Source organism: Antechinus flavipes, chromosome 4, assembly GCF_016432865.1.
Source record: "Antechinus flavipes isolate AdamAnt ecotype Samford, QLD, Australia chromosome 4, AdamAnt_v2, whole genome shotgun sequence".
Lineage (NCBI taxonomy): Eukaryota > Metazoa > Chordata > Mammalia > Dasyuromorphia > Dasyuridae > Antechinus > Antechinus flavipes.
Window position 1 is genome coordinate 282,234,891 of NC_067401.1, and position 22,264 is coordinate 282,257,154.

Sequence of the window (22,264 nt, forward strand, 5' to 3'; positions counted from 1 at the left end):
GTTTATTAAGTGGCTACCATGGGTTCTAAGAGCAGAGGAAATACAAAGATTAAATAAAATAGAGTTTATAATTTACTAAGGGAATACTAGAAATTATTATCTAAGTATAAAAAAGTTATCAATGGGGGAAGGAGTGGTGCCCACTCCACCAATAAAAAGCTTATTTGACCAGGGTTGCTATAGCCTTAGAGAATCCAGAGTCACTTCTATACCAAAAACACTTGTTGATGCAGAATTGAAAGATAAAGACCAACTTTCTCAATCCCCAATATTTCTCACCTTGTATGGAAATACATTTTCAAAGTCAAGAAGCATTAATTTCTTACTATGTATCACCCACTATGCTAAGTACTGGGGAGACAAAGATAAGCAAAAGACTTGCAAAAAAGTGCAAATCCTCAAGATAATGAAACACATAAATATCTGTGTACATACAAGGTAAATTGGGGGTAATCTCAGAGGGAAGGCACTATCATAGAGAACTGTGAAGGGCCTATTCCTGACATTTGAATTGAGGCCTGAAAGAAGCCAGGGAATAAAGCTTATTCGAAGTATGTTACCTATTCATTCTTTGATATTTACCAACTCAATGATATGTTTATGTTAATAACAATAGTTAGCATACACACACAGAGCAATTTAAAGTTTGTGAATTACTATAAAAATATCTCATTTTATCATTATAACAATCCAAGGAGGTAAATGCTATTTTTCTCCTATTTTGCAGATAAGGAAACTGAGGCACATAGAGGTTAATCAACTTGCCTAAGGTCACTCAGATGGTTAAGTGCCTGATACCATGTTTGAATTGTTTTTCTGATTCCAGTGGTTAAGCACTTTATCCACTGTACCAGCTAGCTGCAACTTCCTAAGTGCTGTCTAATTTAGATTATAAACTTCAAAAGAGTTTACAATCATACTCAAAAGACCTACGCAAAAGGAGGTATTGGAATGATACACAGTCACAACTAGATTCAAATTCCAGCTTCACCAAGGTAACCTACATTTTCTTAGACAAAGTGTTTCAACCCTCTGGATTTCAGTTTCTTTATTTGGATTAGATGACCCTAAAATCTTAACTCTAAATTCTTGGGCAAAATGTTGATGATATTGTTTTGTCAAAGATCAAAAAAGGCATTGAAGGCCTATCACCAGTCTCACATTCTTACATGTCAGTCTGAAAGAAATGCAAAATATGTTAAGTTCTTGGGGATACAAATTCAATTTCAGAAAACATTTGTTAATTATTATATGAAAGGCATTATTAGGTATACTGTGGAAAAAACCCAACCCTCTTACTAAAACAGAGTCTCTGACATCTCAAAAAACTTATAAAGATATAACATGTACACAAAGAAGAAAGATTGTAATATGGTCAAAGGAGAAACCTATACAAAAAACTCTTGAAAATCTGAGGAGAGAAAAAATACTTTCAGACAGGAAAAGATAAGGGAAATCTTCAGAGAATGTGCTCATTGGATTGGACTTTGGAAAAAGGGAAAGATTTCAATAGAAGGAAGTAAAAAGGGAATGTGTTCTAATCCAGACCCAAATGCACAAATGTGTGAAAGTCAAGTGGAAAGCAAGGAGTAGTTCAGCTAAGGAGACATTCTGGCTGGAACATGAAACACAAGATTAGGAAATAAGGATTGAAAAAAATAGGTTACAGTCAGACTGCTGAAGATCTTAAATTCCAGCTGGGAAGGTATTTATATAGTGATATATAATTACATTATAAATTACTAGGAAGATAGAACATCATCCACAGATACCAAGAACCTTCTCCCTCCCACTATCACAATTTTCTTCCTATTAAAATATCTCCGCCCAGACATTCCCAAATGTTGAAATTCAAAGTCCAGGTCAAATGCCACCTACTCCATGAAACCTTCTCTAATTTTCCCATGAAATATTCCTCAAAGAACTTACTACTCATCATGCACTTATTACTTTCCTCCTGTTTGCTGTGACATTATGGATAGGAGGCTTGGAATCTGGAAAACGTTCCTGTAACATTTACAGACTACTGTACATAGACTGATGTGGTGTAAAGTAGAATGGCTTTGGAGGTACAAGACCTGAATTCAAATAATAATTCTGCCATTTACAAAGGGATGTCAAATACAATATAACTTTAGTAAAGTTATAACCTCTCTGAGTTTGTTTACTTATTTGTAAAATAAAAGTGTTGGACCAGATAACTTCTAAAATCTTTTCCCGACTACTATGACCTTAAGCACATCATTTAACCTCTGTGTCTCAGGCAACTTCCTAGCATTTATCAATTAAATAACAAACAGATTGGAATATCTGTGGGAGAAGAGAGTTTCCACACAATGACTTCCCCATATTGAACAAAGTGCTAATCTTTCCACTATTTCTTTATATGTCCTCTATCTGATTTTATGTTCTTGGCAAGGGTCACATTTGTGGAACTCCCTCTTTTGAACTTCAGCTCAAGAAATGATTTTTGAATGAATTTATAATATTAGATTAAAAACAGTAGACACTAAACATGTTATGGCCAAAGTAACCAAGAAATATTGAAATCAAAGCTAGGAATTTAGCCACTTAAAGTGGAATGTACATTTGGGCACCAAAAGAAGTATACTTTATAAGATAACTACACTTCCTTAGGAAAAAGAAAACACTAACTGGAATTCTAGTGTGGCAGCTTTACTTTCTTTAGATTACTATAGTATTAGGTCAAATTTTTTTAAAAATCAGTCAATAAACTTGCCAAAAACAAATGACTACTGTTCAAACAAATCTCTGAATGTAGGAGAGCTTCTTGTAAACATTAGTTTGAATATAAACATATATTAAACTAATTATATTAACATTTTCAGCCACAATGAAAGATTTTCTTAAAGTGGGAGACTTTAAGACATCAAATGACTCAAAGAAAATCTGAAAAACTTTATATTTGGCTATTATTAACACCTAAAGTGAGCTTCATAAAACCTACTGCCAAGTAACAGTAATTCTAATTCAACAACTAACAACATTTCCAGAATTATCCGTATATACTTATCAGTCTTATCAGCCTAGAAGAATGTAAACTTGGAGAAATAAACTCGTTTTTGCTTTGTTTTTATCACCACTGGCTTGGAACCTTGCAAATAAAAGGTATTTAATAAATGCTTACTGGAATACACTAGACTGACAACTTTAGCCCAAACTACCCTAGCTCTCAATTCCATAGTGCGCTACACAAGTTGGGTACCCAATCCAAACCTAAAATGCCAAATCCTATCAGGAAAGGTGAGGAGAACCGAAGTCAACCCCAAAATTTCACCGGGAATAGGACTAACTTCGAGTGCTTTTACTTCGGAAAACTGACCTTTGATTGGGTCAGGACGGGGAGGGGAGAAGGGGAAGAGAAAGAAAGGAGGAAGAGGGAAATCGCATTCTCTTTCTCTGTGTTTCTCTCGATAAGTCCTTCTTTTCTCACTGCTTGTCCCTCTCATTTGGGAAAACTTATGCAAAGGGAACGAATTTAAACTTTAAGACTGAAGAGATTTGCAATTTTAAAAAAATGATTAAAAAATAGCAGTCTGTTTCATACACACACACACACGCACGCACGCACACGCACACGCACACGCTTTTACAACTGTTCAAAACCACACTTTTCCTTGAGACAAGCTCTTGCTAACCTCCACATCAGGAACTGTTGCTTATAAGTCCCTGCGTCCTCCCGGGACAGTGACCTTCCCGACTCCCTGCTTGGCCTTGACCCTAGAAATTTTAGGAAATGGGCTGGGGATCCCCCTCCCCCCCACCCCCGACCCAACGCTCGGCCTCGGAGGGAGACGAATGGCCCGAGAGCTTCCCAGAAGCCAAAGCCGGTTTGCAGACCGCCTCCAGCCCGGGGTCTCCCGCACGTTTCCTAGCAAACAAAAGGCACGAGGAAGAAGAGGAAGGGGACGAGGGCGGGGGCTGGAGAAGAAAGATGAAGAGAATAGGCAGAAAGTGGAGGGGGCAGCATGGCAGCCTCGAGCAGTAGCCTGGGATGAATAACCCTCCCCCTCGCCTCCTTCCCCTCCCCCCCCCACACGCCTCGGCAGGGCCGGGATCCAGGGGTCGCACTCACCGACGCCTCGTCGCGGTACACGTCGGGGTACTGGAAGGACAGCATGGCCGGAGGGTGGTGGGGCAGGCGGGACGCGTGCAGAGGCTGCGGACAAGGCCTTCCGTATGGAGCTGGGGTGCGGCGGCAGAGGTGACGGCGGGCGCAGAACTGTGCTAGGAGGTTTTCTTGCACGGGTCACTTCGGGAAGACCGGGAACGGAATGAACTAGCGTCCGTGACGGGGTAGGCTGTCGGAGCAGGAAGCAGCTGTCGGACTGAGCTGTGAGCCCCTCCCAGACCAAGCAAGAGAGAGGCGGGCGGGGCCTAGCGGGAGGGGAAGCCGGCGCACAGCTCCCTCTGCCGGGAGCGCCGGGATTGGCGGCCTGAGGGGAGGCCCGGGCGGCGCAGCCGCGAGGACTCGACTGCGCACGCGCTTTCAAACCTAGCCCTTTCTGGTCAGAAGTAGCCCGGATTCGCTTTTAACTTCTTTGCCCTCTAACCTCAAGGTAATGGGTGAGAGCTATCTATGGAGGTTCCCCCGCTGCCCTGCTATACCAAAGGAACTTGCCCACCCCCGCTCTTTTTCTCCTCTCTCCTTCCTTTTTCCCCTTCTTCCCTTTTTCCTTTCTTTCCTTTCTTCCTTCCCTTCTCTCTTTTTTGCCTTCCTTTCCTCTTTTTTTCCTCCTTTCGTTCCTTGCATTTCCTTCTCTTACTTCCTCCCTTTCTTCTTTCCTTTCCTTCCTTCTCCCTTCTTCCTTCCTTACTGCCTTCTTTCCTTTTTTCTTTCTTCCCTTTCTCATTTCTTCTTTCCCTCCTTCACCCCCTTTTTTTCTAATCCCATTCCCCTACTTCCTCCCATCAGTCTTTTTTCTTTTTCTTTCTTCTGCTTTTTCCTTTCCTTCTTTCTTTCTTCCTCCCTTTTTTCTCCTCTCCCCTTCCATTTTTCTTCATTCCTTTTATTTTTCCTTCCTTTCATTCTTTCCTTTATCCTTTCTTTTTTCCTCCTTTCCTTCCCTCCTCTTTTCCTTTCATCTTTCCATCTTCCTTTCCTTCCTTTCTTTCTGATTTCCTTCTTTTTCCCCAATTTCTTCTTTCATTTTTTATGAATTGGGGAAGACAATATGGTGATGGAGAGAATATAGGCCCTCTTGACTTGGGAAGCCTAACATGGGACTGACTGAATAATATAGAGATCATAGAACCATAGATTTGGAACTGGAAAAGATCTTGGAGATCATCTAGTACAACCCCTTAATTTCATAGATGAGGAAATGAGGCCTAAAGAATCTCATGGAGTAAGGAAAAACCTTAGTAGTCATAATCCAGCTTTTCATTTTGTAGAGGCCCAGGGAGATTCACAGCATCATAGATTTGAAGTTGAAACATCCAACTTCCTTATTTTATAGTTGAGGAAATGAGGTCCAACAAGTTTCCTAGAATTAAAGATTGACTTGGAAGAGACAATTTAACCCCTCATTTTACAGGGAAGAAAACAGCAAGTAGTTAAAGGCTTGCTTAGATCACACAGGGAGTAAGATCCCAAAGACAACATTTGAAATTTATGCTCTGACCCTAGATCCAGTACTTTTTGCTCTATACCACAATAAAAAGAAAAGAGATTCTGGGTCTACTTTTCCATTTAATCTAAGGCTATGTTATTCAAAATAATTGTATAACCTTAGGTCATATTTTGAGAGTTTTCAAATTTCTTTCTCTGTAATGGGAGAATTTAACTTTTTTGAGAGTTTTAAAATTCCCTTCTCTGTGTTGGGAGATTTTGGAGTATATTTCAAACTTTAAATCAATGATCCCAGTTGTGGAAAAAAAGGATCTGAGTTTTCATGTTTCTCTCTGTGTTTTATACTAAAAAGAATGGTGAATGTGGAATAAGAGTATCTGGATTTGAGGTCTTCTTTTGCCATTAGCTCTCCTCCATGGGTTTTCACTACTTTACCACTTCCTGATCCTTATGATCAATATCCTACTCTCAATGAATGGTATAGCCAACCTGAACCTTTTCTTTTTGCTAGATTCTTTCATAGTTCAACTATTACCTCTATGCAGATGACTACTAGAGCTGGATAGCCCCGTTTCTCTCCTAAGTTTGAATCAGCACCAGCTGCCTATTGAACATTTTTAGCTGCATGTCCATAAGCATCTTAAACTCAACACATCCAAAATAATTAATTTCCATTCTCTTCCCTGCCAAATCCGACAGTTCTGACTTCCTTGTCATCACCCAAATTTGTAACCTCAAATCACTTGCAACTCAATTGTCAGGTGTCAATTCTACCACCATATTTCTTTTCTTTCTTTCTTTCTTTTTTTTTTTTATATATATAGCTTTTCATTTACCTTTTCTCTTCTCTCATAGGGCTAGTACCCTAGTTCAGGCCAGTATCTTTCCTGGACTATTACAATAGTCTCTTAATTAGTATTTCTGCCTCAAGTTTTCAATCCATTCTCTACCCAAATTGATATTAAAGTACATGACTGTCCTTAGATCAAGAAATTCCAGTGGATCTTTTTTGCTCCAAAAAGAAAATATGAATTCCTCTGTTTGACATTTAGAATCCTCCACAATTTCATGTCAATCTTTGCAATCTTCTTTGCATGATTTTGCATGATTTTGCATGATTTATGCATTATATTTGGCAATCAAACTTTCTAGATATGAGATTCTATTTTCAATCTTTGTGCATATATGTAGGCTGTTGCCCATGTGTGGAAAGCATTCCTTCCTTATCTTCTTAGGGAATCCTTAGCTTCATTTAAGTTTTAAGGAGGGAGAAAAGATGAAGAAATATATAATTTAATCTCTTTTAGGATCTAGGGCCTTTTTTAAACCAGGCTTTATTCCCCTGGCCACTTTAGCAGAAGTGAAGATCAGAACTGAAGCTCCTTAAGCTATATAAGCTGAAAGGAAGTATAAAGGATCTGGTGATCTTGGACAATTTATTTAATTCAGTCTTCTATTCTTTGTCTTTAGAATAAAAGAAACCCAGATCACCTGAAAGATGTCTTACAAGTCTTAAATCTAGTCTCTTCTGAATCTCTGGGTTTTATCTATAAAATGGAAGGGGATAGTCTAATTGATCTAGAAGGTCCTTTCCATCTTTAAATGTTAGGAAGTTCTTATCTCTGTGAATTCAGTCCTATAATGGACTTAGTATCCCAGAAGAAAGCCACTCATTTTGCCTTATAGTTGTGAAGAAAAAGCTGTGTGGAATAGAGGTGTAGCAGCAGCACTGGCTAGATTGAAAAGTGTTTCTTTCATTGTATTGCCTCTTATCCCTTAGTACAGGGAGATAGCATGGTAGATAAAGAGTTGTCTTTGGAGTAAAGAACACAGATTAGCTGCAACCTTAGGCAAATAGCTCAAACTCAAACCTGCTCTAGCCAGGTCTTTAAGACTCTTAAGTTCACTAGTGTGGCAGAAACTAGGAACTGATTGACACCTAACATCATATAGCAAGATAAGGTCAAAATGGGTTCATGATTTAGACATAAAGAGTGTTATTATAAGCAAATTAGAAGATCAAAGGATAGTTTACCTCTCTATCTGTGGAGAAGGAAGGAATTTGTTACCAAAGAAGAACTGGAATTCATTATTGAACACAAAATAAATATTTTTGATTATATTAAGTTGAAAAGTTTTTGTACAAACAAAGCTAATGCAGACAAGATCAGAAGGGAAACGATAAACTGGGAAAACATTTTTATATTCAAATGTTCAAATAAAGGCCTCATTTCTAAAATATATAGAGAATTGATTCATCTATAAGAATTCAAGACATTCCCCAGTTGATAAATGATCAAAGAATATGAACAATTTTCAGATAAAGAAATTGAAACCATTGAATATGAACAGACAATTTTCAGATGAAGAAATTGAAACCATTTCTAGTCATATAAAAAAGTGCTCTAAATCATTATTGAACAGAGAAATGCAAATTAAGACAACTGAGATACCACTACACACCTGTCAAATTGGCTAAAATGACAGGAAAAGATAATGACGAATGTTATGAGTGATGTGGGAAAACAGGGACACTAATACATTGTTGGTGGAGTTGTGAAAAAATCCAACCATTCTGGAGAGCAATTTGGAACTATGCCCAAAGAGCTATCAAACTGTGCATACCCTTTGATTCAGCAGTGTTTCTACTGGGCTTCTCTCCCACAGAGATCATAAAGGAGGGAAAGAGACTCACATGTGCAAAAATGTTTGTGGAAGTCCTTTTTATAGTGGCAAGAAACTGGAAACTGAGTGGCTGCCCATCAATTGGAGAATGGCTGAATAAGTTATGGTATATGAATGTTATGGAATATTGTTCTATAAGAAAAGATCAGCAGAATGATTTCAGAGAGGCCTGGAGAGACTTACATGAACTGATGCTAAGTGAAATGAGCAGAACCAGGAGATCATTGTACATAGGAACAACAAGGATTATATGATGATTAATTCTGATGGATGTGACTCTTTTCAACAATGAGATGATTCCAATAATCTTGTGATGAAGAGAGACATCTACACCCAGAGAAAGGACTGTGGGAACTGAGTGTGGATCACAATATAGCATTTTCATTCTTTTTGTTGTTTGCTTGCATTTTATTTTCTTTCTCATTTTTTCCTTTTTGTTCTGATTTTTCTTGTGCAGCAAGATAATTGTATAAATATGTATGTATTTATTGGATTTAACATATACTTTACCATGTTTAACATATATTGGATTACTTCCCATCTAAGGGGGGGAGGGGAAAAATTGGAACACACAAAATTTTGCAAGGGTCAATGTTGAAAAATTATCCATGCATATGTTTTGAAAATAAAAAACTTTAACTAAAATAATTGAAACAAAAAATAAGACTCTAAGTTTCAGAGAAGATGCTTATCTATTCTGATAAAAACAATTTTCTTCTCCTGAAGTTCCCTGTTCCAATAAAAATCACAAATCAAGTCACTATCCCTGTCACTTAGTACAGTGTGGGGTATGTAGCAATCTATTTGATCTGTATTGTTAACTCATGGCAGACAAAAGGCCACAAACATTTATTAAGCATTTGCTATTTGCCAGTTACTGTACCAAGTTCTGGAGACACACATACAAGCAAAAAAGAAAACCATTCTCTCCCTTCAAAGAAATTACATTCTAAACGGAAAGATGATACAGAAAAGGGAGCTGAAAAGTTGGGGTAGAAGGAGAGCAAGGAAAGATACTTGGAACAAAGGTACCATTGTTTTACAAAGTCCAGAAAGTCAGAAGCATAGCTGGGAATAGAATGAAGTATGATCATCCTGGGTCCATAATCAGTGCTTGGAAGGGAGAAGGCCCTGGCATCCCAGGGAGATGGATGTTCAAGATGTTTGAAGCTCCCAGGGGCTCAGAAAAGTTTCAGACTGAGAAGGCAGGTGAGTCATGGTGGTAAAACTCAGAGAGTCAGAAGCACAGTCAGGAAGAAAATGACATAGTGGCTATACATAATAGCTTCCCACCTACTTGCTTCCTTGAGCGTCTTCTGCTTAGAGGGCTACTGAGGATTGTTTGTTCCAGCAGATGCCATTAATAGACAGATTCTAGAATCTATTTAGAATTGATGGAGTATACCAATGAACCATTCTGACAGGGATCAGATTTCAAAACAAGCAAGTTTGGGACAAATTATACCTGCCAAAGACACATAAATTTATATAGGCTGAATCTACATGTAGTTCTTTGGGTCTCAAGATATACATGAAATGATAGTTAAACAAATGAATGAAAGATTTCCTCTTCTTCTGCTCTAGCCATATCCTCCATTTCTGAGCTCTGCTTCTTTTACCTCTAGTTCCAGCCAAGAATGTGTATGAAAGTGATAGTTTGTATGCCCCTAGAACCTATGTAAGTTCATATAAATTTGGAACAATTAGCTCACTAACAATAAACATGTCTGCAAGCCAAAAAAAATAACTTATTAATGTTGTTCTCTGAGTGGCCCCATATTTCCAACAAATAAGTCAAGAATCATCCATAACTTTTTGTTTGATGAGAAATTATATTTTGAGGGGAAAGTAAAAAACTTGCCTTTTTATGAACAAGTTGCAGCAACTTAGAAGTAAAATTAAAATTCCAAGTAAAAACTAAAATACTATTGCACTTCTCCTCTCTTGCCCTCCAGCACCTTCAACATTTCTAATTTGATCCAATGGTAATGTTGCCAAGGATTTCCAGAACTGACTTGTTGCTGTTCCCTGCAATGCCCAGATTTTTCAGGTCCCACAATACTTTCTAAAGTAGGGGAAAGGATGAAAACAACTGTGAATGCCAAGTCCCCAAGGCTGAATATTGAATCTTTTCAACCTCCATTTTGCAATTCCAAGGGATTGTAAAGACCCATGAGAAAACACAGTGTTACATTTATCAATAATGTTTTCTAAGTATTATCCTTCACTTTGTACTATCTGCATTGTAGAATATTAATTCTCTTGGATCTTACATTGCAAGAAGTCTTTTTCTGAAGCTTGAACTAGCATGGAAGTAACCCTATGCTCTTGAAGGCTATGCTTGAGGAATACCTCACCTGAAGACTTCACCATATTGTAAATGTTTTAGATTCAGTCCCAGAGATACTGACAAGGATGAATATAGTAAAATCTGAAGAATATCATTATCAGGTCAATTTCAGGGTAATGAATTTTTTTTTGGCTAAAACGGTTTTCAAACACAGCCCATTAAATCAGAGCATTTAGGTTGATGGATGAAATACCTATACTGATGAAATCTTAAATGCTTTGAGTTTAAAGTAAGAAACAGAAAGGTGACTAAGATCCACAGTAAAAGACCTGAGTTTGAAACCCAGTCTCCACACTAACATGATAAATATGATTCTGGTCAAGTCTCTACTCTAGTCATTTACTCTCTAGGATTTTAGATTTCTCAATCTTTGTAAAATAGGGAGAATAATATATTCTCTTTTTTGAATGTTAAGAGATGTCTTGGCCTGATAAATAGAGAGTTGGTCTCAAAACCTGGAAGATAATATTCAGTTTTTGCCTCTGGCACACTGTGACCTTAGGTGGTCACTTAACCTTCCATTGCTCTAGGAAATTTTCTAAGACTATAATTTGAAGATAATATGCTGACTTTTCATTCATAAAAGAAGTTTTCTCATTCAGATTTACCAATATAATGAAATCACAAATCCCTTAATCCCCTAGTCCCCTATTGATATTAGCATAGATAACTATTGGTATCCACTTTAGAGCCTTGTTGGCAAAGAAAGCCATAGCAAAATCTTAAATACAGCAATATTTTGATAGATTGTTCCTTAGTTACACAAAGGACACCTCCTTCAGTAGTAATAGTTTCAAACTATATATCCATATCCATATTTCCAATCCAGAGAGATTGTTAGATTTAAAGTTGCTATGCCATGAATAATTTTCTTTCACCTCAAATCCCAAAGTTTAGAAGAGTGTTTTTCCTCTCTGTTCCCTGAAAGGTTAAAAGGCAGGCAATGTGTTTGTGAGACTCAAATATAAACCCTACAAACCCCAGCACTGTGGTATTTCAGAATTGAGTACTGGCTCTGATGAGATATGGTATATGGGCTGGGGGGAGGGGAGAGAGGTAAGTATGGATCCAGGTAGATCTAAAGACATATTAATTGTTAGAATGATTGAGAAGTCTGTTATTGCCCAGATGACACCGATGAAACCCTTACTAAGAAAAAAGAGGAATAGATGATCTGGTTGTGGGAGAATGTGATATCTATTGATATCATTTAGTCAATTTATTAGGCATCTAGTATATGCTGAACACTGTTCTTAAACCTGGATAAAGACAAAAAACAATTATTACCCTCAAGGAGATTATGTTTTGATGAACAGGATGATTTCAGAGAGGTCTGAAAAGACTTATATAAAATGATTTTAAGCGAAATGAGCAGAACGAGGAGATCATTATTCATGGCAACAAGAAGACTATATATACAAAGATCAATTCTGATGGACTTGGCTCTCTTCAACAATGAGATGATTGAAGCCAGTTCCTATAATGTTCTGGTTAACTTTCTGGAGATCTTTGGACCAGTCTTCATTTCACCTGAGTAATCACCACGAAAATAGCCAGAGATAAAGTCCAAAAATCGTTATTGTCTCCTTCACAGTCTTGTCTCCTTGCCTGGGGCTTTGCTAGTTTTCTGGAGGCTTCAAACAGGCCTTGGTCTCAGTAGAGAAATGAAAGTGGACAGGCCAACAACCACAAAGGTGAGAAATGGAATGAATGTCTCTCCTTGGCTCTGAGACCTTGAGCTCCAACCTTCAGTCCTCTGTCTTCTCTGAGTCTGTCCAAGTCCTTCTCTAGGTCTGACTCTGACCTCTTAAATACTCTATTACAATTAAATCTATTCATCACACTAAGTATAAGCCAATCATTATATCACTAGGGAACCATTATTTGTTGTGAGGTTAAATCAATCATACTGAACTAGAGAACTATTACTAATTACCATGCTAAACTAGGTAACCATTATATTAGCAATTCTAACATTTTTCTCCAGAGTTCTGATCCATTATTTCCAATGATCTTGTAGTGAAGAAAGCCATCTACAACCAGAGAAAGAACTGTGGGACTTGAGTGTGGATCACAACATAACATTTTCACTCTTTTTATTGTTGTTGGCTTGCATTTGTTTTCTTTTTCATTTTTTTTTTCCTTTTTGATCTGATTTTTCTTTGTGCAGCATGATAATTGTATAAATATGTATGGATTTAACATTTTTTTTATATTTAACATATTTTGGATTACTCACTATCTAGGGGAGGGAATAGAGAGAAAGGAGAAGAAATGTGGAACACAAAGTATTGCAAGGGTCAATGTTGAAAAATTATCCATGAATATGCTTTGAAAACAAAATGTTTTAATAATAATAATATAAAAAGGTTATGTTTTATCAGAAGTGACAACTTTTTTGTACATAAGTTAATACTGTACACAAACACAGAAAAGCTAATACAAAGTAATTTTTTTTTGGTCAGGGAAAGGCACAAGCATCTGGAAAGTTCTGGAAAAGATTTTATGTCCATTTTTGAGTTTTGAGAGAAACATGAGAGTCTAAGAATTGGTAGTGAGGAGCAAGTACATTCAAGGTATGTCAATGCAAAAGCCACTGACAAAGAACAAAGACAAAAAGTGTTCTATGTGAGGAACAATAAGAAGACCAATTTGTCTGGACCAAAAAACCTAAAAAGTAATATTTAAAAAGTTTGAAGATGCAGATTAAGTTCACATTGTAAATGTCTTTAAAAGTCAAATATCTGAGTTTATATTTGACTTGAGAGTAAAAAGGGAATCATTGGAGTTTATTGAGCAGAGGAGTGACATAAAGTCTGTGCTTTAGAGAAATTACTTGCTTTCTTCTGCGTGTGACCAATTGAACTTTTAAATGAATTGTTTTGTTCATTGTTCATTTTTTTTTTCCATTTCCCCAATTCTGTTTTTTGGGGAGTTATTCTCTTTTTCCATTTCATCAACTCTGTTTTTCAAAGAGTTGTTTTCTTTTTCTAGTTCACCAAATCTATTTTTAAGAGGTTGTTTTCTTCAGACAATTTCTGTTTCCTTTTCCAAACTTTCTGAAAGATCCCATTTTCTTTCCTCATTTTTCTAATAACTCTCTTTTAAGATTCTTCTTGAATTCTTCCAAGAGAGCCTTTTGGCTAGGAGACCAACTCATATCACCCTTTGTGGCTTCATTTGCCTTTAGTGGACTCAGGATTTGAGGTCTGTTCTTTCCTGTCTCCATGATAGCTATCTATGGTCATAACTCCTTTTGCTTTTTTGCTCATTTTTAAAGGTTGAGGTCTGTATCTAGGGCAAAGGGAAGATTATCCCCAGCTTCCTCAACAGGGGTTTTTATGTTGTCCTGGGGCCGCTAATACTGGCTTCCTACCCAGGCAAGACCAAGTCTTGCTTGTTATGCTGGAGTTCAGTGGCTCACTACTTCTGTAGTTGTGTTGGAGTCTGTTGATCCACTGACTTCTGAACCAGGACAGAGTAGCCAGTGCTACTGTATTTTGGCTAAGAGCCTCCCAATAGATTCCATGGGCATGTGGAAGCTTTTCTGCCTTAAGCCTCACTGCACTGTGCCTGTATTGGACTGCTTTCCCCCTACCTGATTGAGACAGATCTTTCCTGAAGTCCTTCCAAGATATCTTCTGCTGGAAATTTGTTATACACCAATAATTTGTGAATTTAGCCACTCCAAAATACATTCAGAAGCCTTATCTGATGTTGATTCTGAGGGAAGCCAGGAAGAGCTCAGGCAAAGTCCTGTCTACTCTCCACCATCTTGGCTTCATCCTCCAAGGAAATTACTTTGAGAGCTATGCGGGACAAATTAGAGAAAGAAAGACTTAAGGTGTGGAGGTCAATTAAGAGTTTATTGCAGTTGTCCAGGTGAAGGTGAAGGGCTATCAGATTTGGCAGTTGGTAACTTTGAAGAGAGTAGTTTGAGTTGAGTGATGAAGTTAGAAGTCAGATTACAAAAAGTGGATCTGAAATATCCTCATCTTTTACAATTAAAATCCATCCAATGCAATAAAGGTTGCCCTCTTGATTAAATATTTTATTCATTTTAGGAGAGCATTTGGACTGTTTGTTATCCTTCATTTTCACTTAACAACTTTCCCACTTCCTTTTCCAGCCATATAAGTGCTGGATAGATGAGGCAAATCATTATCGGTAATAGGCTGTAAGAACATCTAGGTGGTACTATGAATCAGGAATCAGGCCTGGGAGCAGGAAGACCTGATTTCAAATCTGGCTTCTGACATTACCTTTATAATCCTGACCAAGTCACTTAACCACTCTCTGCCTCAGTTTCCTTAACTTCAAAATGAAGATATTCACAGCACTTAAATCTCAAGATTGTTGTATGATTCAAGTCATATATTATTTGTAAAGCACTTAGCACAGGCATGGTACCTAGTGGGTGCCATTGTAGGTGATTGATGACTATTCCTTTCCTACTAATCATCTTTTTGTCACTCTTTGAATTACCTGTTACTTTGAATTCTCCTAGATTATTATTCTTCATATTGCATTCATATTCATTTTGCAACCTAAAGAATATTGATGTAAGAGATATTTTGCAATGGGGAACAACAGATTGGGATCATTAAAGGCACTACATAATTTCCAAAAATGGTAATGTAGTCCTTTGTTTTCCTCCTATTAACTCTGGACTCAGCTCATTATCCATCTGCAGTATCTCTCTAGGATAAATGCACTAATGATTTGCTCATCCAAAAACACATTTTAATCTGAAGAAAAAAAAAACGTTATTCATTGATTTGTTTGTTTATTTTTCCATATAGATTGCTGGAGTAATAGTGACTGCAGATTTTATTGAAAAGACCTTGTAATGTTCTTGGGATTAATTCAGACAGTACAATGCCATCTGCAAACAGGAGTATTTGAAGAATCTTAATAATCTGTTTTCTTCTAATTTTTTATTGAACTTGCCTTTTTAAAATTGTGCCACTCACTACAGCAACTGGGATGATGAATCTTAAATTTCAGGGAATTTAAAAGTGAGGAGGAAGTGATCAGTTTTTTTTCCTATTCATTTTAGTTCCTTCTTTTGGTGTGGTAAATGCCTCTCCAAATGAGTATTCATGTGGTACTCCAAGCATCTGCATCAGAGATGGAAAAGGAAACCTATGAATAAAACATCCAAAAGAGATTTATTAAAGGATATTTTTTATAGCTAGTTAGATATGAGAGTCAGATGTTATATGTCTCCAAGTTTGCATAGTTTGAGGAGAGGGTATGCCAATTACACAGGTTGAGGTGGTTTGTGATTCCAGAGATGCTTAGTAGTTAAATGAACACTGGACTTAAAGTCAGAGAACCTGGGTTGGTCTCCCAGCTTTGCTGTATACCGCTTATGTGTACTTGGTCAAGTCACTTACATTATCTAGACCTCAATTTCTCTTCTACAATAAGAGAATTGGCATTAAGATAGCTTCTTAAACCAGTCATGATAGAATATTAAAGCTATTAAAATCTTATTGGTCCTGCCACTCTTTTTAGTCTGTGAACGATCTTGTGTCTGCATGGACCATGGATTCTATGTCATAGAAATCTGGACTCATTTGTAAAGTTTCCTCCACTACTGGGTCAATTTGCAGTTGGGAAAACAACAGCCTTTGTTGAGCTCCTTGAATTCTTTCTAAACTCTGTTCTTTTGCTTCCTCTAGTTGAACTGGGGCACTTAATTTGGGGAGCCTGCTGAGTTCGGGGAGCAACTGGAACCGTCTGTTTCTGTGGGACTGTAGAATAGTTGGTTGTTTTTGTAACAGATTCCTGAGCTTCTGGTATAGCTTTCAATATTAGATTCTTATTAGCTTGTTTGGATGGTGGGAGCAAAGGTCTTCTTTCAGGTTTTCCTGGCACAGACTATGTTAAGACATCGGATTGTGAAATGACTCTTTTACTGGTAAGCATTTTCTGATTGTTTAAATATATGATATTCTGTATACATTTATGTCTAGTGCCTTGTTGAAGAAGCTGTTGATTATATGCAGATTTAAGATTTCTGAATATTCTACAAGACTTTGATTTCTTTTATTTCTTAATCTTGGACCATATTTTCCAGAACGTTTTTTGAGTGTTCTTTCCTGCATTTTGTGCTCACCTAAGTGCTCATTCACATTGTTTACACAATGTATATGTTGTTTTGTTGAACATGTTATCTTAGTTTGAAAGCTTTTGTCAAATTCATCATAATTCTCTGTTTCTTCATATTGTATAAGACATGTTGACAAATAAGCTGCAATTATTTTTGTGATGATTTGTTTTTCATGATGATTGTTAATTCCTATTATGATAGATGAAAAACAAAATAAAGTCCATATTCAGTTCCATTAATTGAGTGTAGAAAATAGGATATTTTACTGTTTATTATTTGCTGCTAAAACAGTACTAGCATTTATAAGATATGAGAGATATTTATGATATGATGTGATTAGATATGAGATATTTATAATTGCCAGTGAAACAACTCTTATCTTTTTTATTTTTGTCTCCAAGAAAAACTTGTGAGCTGTCTACATTTAACTCCACTTTATTTCTTTTCATTTTGTTAACAGCTCATGTGTGATTCACTTATTCCAACACTGTAACAACATGTTATTGTTAAAGATCTTATATTAAAAATATCAGTAGTTGGCTACTTATGACAAGAAAGAGGAGATGATGGATATTGGAGGGGATGTGGTAAAATTGACACATTAATGCACTGTTGGTGGAGCTATGAACTGATACAACCATTCTAGAGAGCAGTTTGGAACTGTGCCCAAAGAGGCTCTAAAACTGTGCATACTCTTAGATCCAGCAACTGCTGGTCTATGCTTCAAAGACATCAAAAATTGGGGGTTGGAGGGGGTGGGAAAGAAACACATGTACAAAATTGGTGCAAAAATATTTGTAATAATTCTCTTTTGTAGTAGATAAGAATTGGAAATTAAGGGATGTTCATCAGTTGGGGAATGGCTAAGCAAGTTTTTGGCATATGATTGTGATGAAATGTTTTTGTTCTATAAGAAACGAAAAAGTGGGATGATTTCAGAAAAACCTAGAAAGACTTAAATGAACTTATGCATAGTGAAGTGAACAGAACCAAGAGAACATTGTATACAGTAATCGTGATATTGTTTGTTGAAGAATTGTGAATGATTTAGCTATTCTTAGCAATACAATAATCCAAGACAATCCAAAGAACTAATGATGAAGCCTCAGAGAAAGAACTAATATTGATCGAATACAGATTAAAACAGTCTTTTTTTTTAACTTTCTTTTATTCTTTTTTCTTTGATTCTTCTTGTACAAAATGACTAATATGGAAATGTTCTACATGCTTGCATATGTATAACATATATTTGATTGCTTACATGGCTGTTTTCAATAGCAAGGTGATTCAGGCCAGTTTCAATGAACTTTTGATGAAGAAAGCCATCTCTGTACCCAGAGAGAGGACTGTGGGGACTGAGTATGAATCACAATATAGTATTTTCACATTTTTTGTTGTTGTTTGCTTGCATTTTGTTTTCTTTCTCATTTTTTTCCTTTTCCTAATTTTTCTTAGCAGCATGATAATTGTGGAAACACGTATAGAAGAATTGCACATGTTTAACATATATTGGATTACTTGCCCTCTAGGAGAGAGGATGTGGAGTCATAGAGGGAGAAAAAAAATTTGGAACACAAAGTTTTGCAAGGGTGAATGTTGAAAATTATCTATGCATATACTTTGAAAATAAAAAAAAGTTTTAATTAAAAAAGAAAAACAGTTTGAAAGATGTTATATCTCAGATCAATCCATCAGTAAACATTTATTATGTACCTATTATGTGCCAGGCACTGTGCTAAGTGCTAGGGATAGAAAGAAAAGCACAAGATCTCATCTCTGCTCTTTAGAAACTCAAAATCTTAAGGGAGGAAGACAATGTACAAACAACTCTCTACAAATAAACAACATTTAAGATAATCTTAAATAATCAACAGGGAAAACATTAGAATTAAGGGATAGGAAAAACTTTCTGTTGTAGTTGTATTTTTAGCTGGGACTTGAAGATCACTAGGGAAGCCAGGGAGTAGCATTAGAAGGGTAAGCATTCCAAGTATGGTGGATAGCCAGAGAAAGTTCCAGAAATCTGGCAGGAGAAAATGTCTTGTTCAAGGAATAGTCAGCAAGTTAGTGCCCCTGAATCACAAACATATGTATACATAAGTATAAACTATAAAGATTGGAAAGGTCATATGTACATAGATATGTGTATGTGTGTGTGTGTGTGTGTGTGTGTGTGTGTGTATGGAAAGATTAAAAGGGATAGGGAACCAGTTATGAAGGGTTTTAAATGCCAGTAAGAATGTTTGGGATCAGATCTATGCTTTAAGAAGATCACTTTGACAGCTGAATAAAGTTGGTAATGTAGGAAGAGATTTGAGGCAGGGAGACTATCAGAAAGCTAGTAGCATCATTCAAGAATAAAATGATGAAGGTTTCCAGCAGTATTATGGTAGTGTTAGAGGGAAAAAAAGGATGAATGTAAGAAAGTTATAGAGGTAAAATCTATAAACCCTGACATGAGATTGGATATGACGACTGAGAGAAAATGAAGAATCAACAATAACAACTAGATTGTGAGTCTACATGACTGGGAAAATGATGGTATCCTCAAAAAAAAAATAAGTTTAGAAAGGGAGGGAGATAATGGAGATAATGAAAGGAGTTCAAACTTAGATGTTGAGTTTAAGAGTTTGAGATGTCTAATAATCAATTAGAAAGGTCAGTCTTGATATTAGGAAAGAGATCAGGGCTGGATAATTAGATTTTAAACCCATTAGCATAGAATTAATTTAATACATGGGAACAGAGAGAAGAAGAGAGGGTTTAGGACAGAGATCTGAGGAGCACCCACAATTTGTGGGCATGACTTTAATGAAGAATCAGCAAAGAAGACTGAGAAGGAACAGTCAGATAGGTAAGAAGAAAACTAAGAGAAAATAGTATTGCAAAAACCTAAAAAGAAGAGAGTATCAAGAGAAGAATGTAATCAATGAATCGATAAACTATGAGCCCAGAATATTGAAGATAAATCAGGCTGCTCATTTCCTGCTAGAGAGGTCAATGTAAAATTCAGAGACAAATATATTTTTAGGCACAGTCAATGTGAAAATTTATTTTTCTAGACTTAGGCATGTTTATAATGAGAAATTTATTTTTCAGACTTATTTTGGAGTGTGAGAGTTAATGAGGAAACAGTGGGAGTAACAGATTATTTTTAAAAGTACATATATAACTAAAATATTTTGAAAAGTAATGACTGCTTTTACAAAATAGAACAAAACTTTCCTCATCTACTTGATTGCAAAAATCCTCTTTGTTTCTAAAAAATAAAATTAAAAGTATGTTATTGTTATTAAAGAAAGAAGGAAAGGTGTGACTTCTGACTGAGTAGTTCACATATTTCTCTTTCTAGTATGAACTATCTGATATTGAATGAAATATGTACTCTGGCAGAAGTCCCATCATACTTTCCACTCATAGGGTAAATTCTTTAGCAATACTTAAATTGTGTGCTAACATAGGATTGCCTTCTTTAAGGGCTAGAAGGTCTTTAGAATATAAATGGTTTGATGTTCAAGCAAGTTCTCTATTCTGGGAGAAGGCCTTCTCACATTAATTACAATTATAAAGCTTTTGGCTGGTATGAATGCTGTGCTGTCAAGTTAACTGTGCACTCATAAGAAAGATGTTCCCAAATTTATTCAAGAGTCCTTTTCTTCACCATCCAGTTTTTTTGGCTTGTGTCACTTCACAAAATCCTTCATCAGCCAAATACTTTCTTTACCGTATCACAGCAAGGCAAGCAGTACATTCAGGGAAACAGCAAATTCAGTGCAAGCAGATTTACCCCTAATTTGAATCAGTACACCAGACAGAACTCCAGTTGTTCATGATTGTCTTCATTTCAGAGTAATATCCTTCCCTGGCCTGCTCACTACTGAGTCCTTTCCTCTCTGCAAAGAACAAAAGTTCCCTTCAGTCCCTCCTTCCAGTTGGGAAACATTGCACTCCCCATCAATCTTCTTGCCAATAAAGGACTATATGTGGAAGAGAGAATAGACTTCTTTTGCTTGGCTCCAGAAGGCAGAACCAAGAATTGTGGGTTGCAAATTGTCTCAGAGTAAGGGAGAAATTCCTAAAAATTAAAACTACCCTAAAGCAATATGGGTTGCCTTGGGATATGATGGATTCCCTCCCCTTCACTGGGAAACTTCACTAATGATTGGAGATCATCAAGCAAAGTACTGACGACCACTTATCAGGTTTATGATATTAGAAATTCTTATTTAGATACTCATTGGACTAAATGAGCTCTGAATGCCTCCCAAGTCTGAAGTTCTATGATATAATTTGTTGATACAGAATCATATGATTCTATGATATTGACTCTAAACATAAATAGGAAACATAAAAAGCTCTAAAAAAGAGTTGAAAATGTGAATTTAGATAAATACCATTAATTCAGGAGTGTCAAAAACTAATCTGGGTAGAATTGCTTCTCTTCATGGGTGCTGGGTGTCTTAGCACCCACTAGGGGTGAGGAAGCAGTTGGTGCCCTAAGGGAAAGGCATAGGTGGGAGAGAGTTGAATAGGGACAAGTAGCAAAGTAACAGATAAACAAGTGTACTGAACTTTTTAGGAATCAATTCTAGATCTAGAGTTCTTAACCCCAGGTCTGTAAACTTTTAAAAAGAAATTGATAGCTGAATTGCATTGTTATATGTATTTCAGTATAACTGGTTCCTTTTGTAATCTTATGTATTTTATCTTATGCATTTAAAAATTCCAAGGAGTCCATAAATTTCATCAGAGTGCCAAAATGTTCCATGACACAAAGAGGCGAAGAATTCTTGTTCGAGGGCATTCTAAGAAAGACTGTAGGGAAAACAAAATTTCCTGTAAAGGACATTACAAATTAATGTCCCTGTAGTAGAAGAATGGATGGCATAGATGGAGAGACAGGAAGGATTTTGTATTGCCTTTTTATTTGAGGTGGGGTAAGGAAAAGGTCAAAAGAGAAGGGGAGGATAAAACCATAAAAATAGAAAAAAAAGTATTAGGTGTTAGACAGGACAATAAAAGAGTGCCAGAAGAGAGGGGAAAAGACTAATTCAGATTAATGTATCCAAAACAATCTATAGAGACTAAGTGCTCATTAAGAGAGGAAGAATATGTATTTATTTTATCTATATGCATACATGTATGTTTAGTGAAAGACAATAATATTACATGGGAATGGATTAAAAAAAAAGAATGGAGGAATGGATAAAAAGTAAAACCCAACAATTTTCTGTATGCAAAAAACAAAAAATACAAAAACAAACATTTAAAACATCTTGACAAATTCAAAGTGAAAAGTGAACGGAAAAAAAAAGTGAACAAAAAAAAATTTAGATGACTCTAAAAAAGTGATTATAATTTCAGATGAGAAAATAATAAAAACTGATAGTCAAAAGATAATAAAATTATGCTTAAAGACACTGTAAACAGTGATAAAATGGAATGCTAAAAACAAACCAAATGGCAGCATCTAAACTCTTTAAAAATGCTAGAGGATTGCAAAAAGATATTAATAATA

The 22,264-nt window shown here is 36.3% G+C and overlaps 1 protein-coding gene across 1 annotated transcript in view; it reads right to left on the reverse strand.

Moving 5' to 3' along the window:
• The window catches only part of PREP (prolyl endopeptidase), a 144,173-nt gene extending 139,814 nt beyond the window's left edge, over positions 1 to 4,359 (reverse strand). Inside the window, exon 1 of the mRNA XM_051997461.1 lies at positions 4,097 to 4,359. Within this exon, the coding sequence (XP_051853421.1) occupies positions 4,097 to 4,141 (45 nt within the window). The 5' untranslated portion in view covers positions 4,142 to 4,359. The remainder of the gene's footprint in view (positions 1 to 4,096) is intronic.
• Positions 4,360 to 22,264: the final 17,905 nt, after the last annotated feature.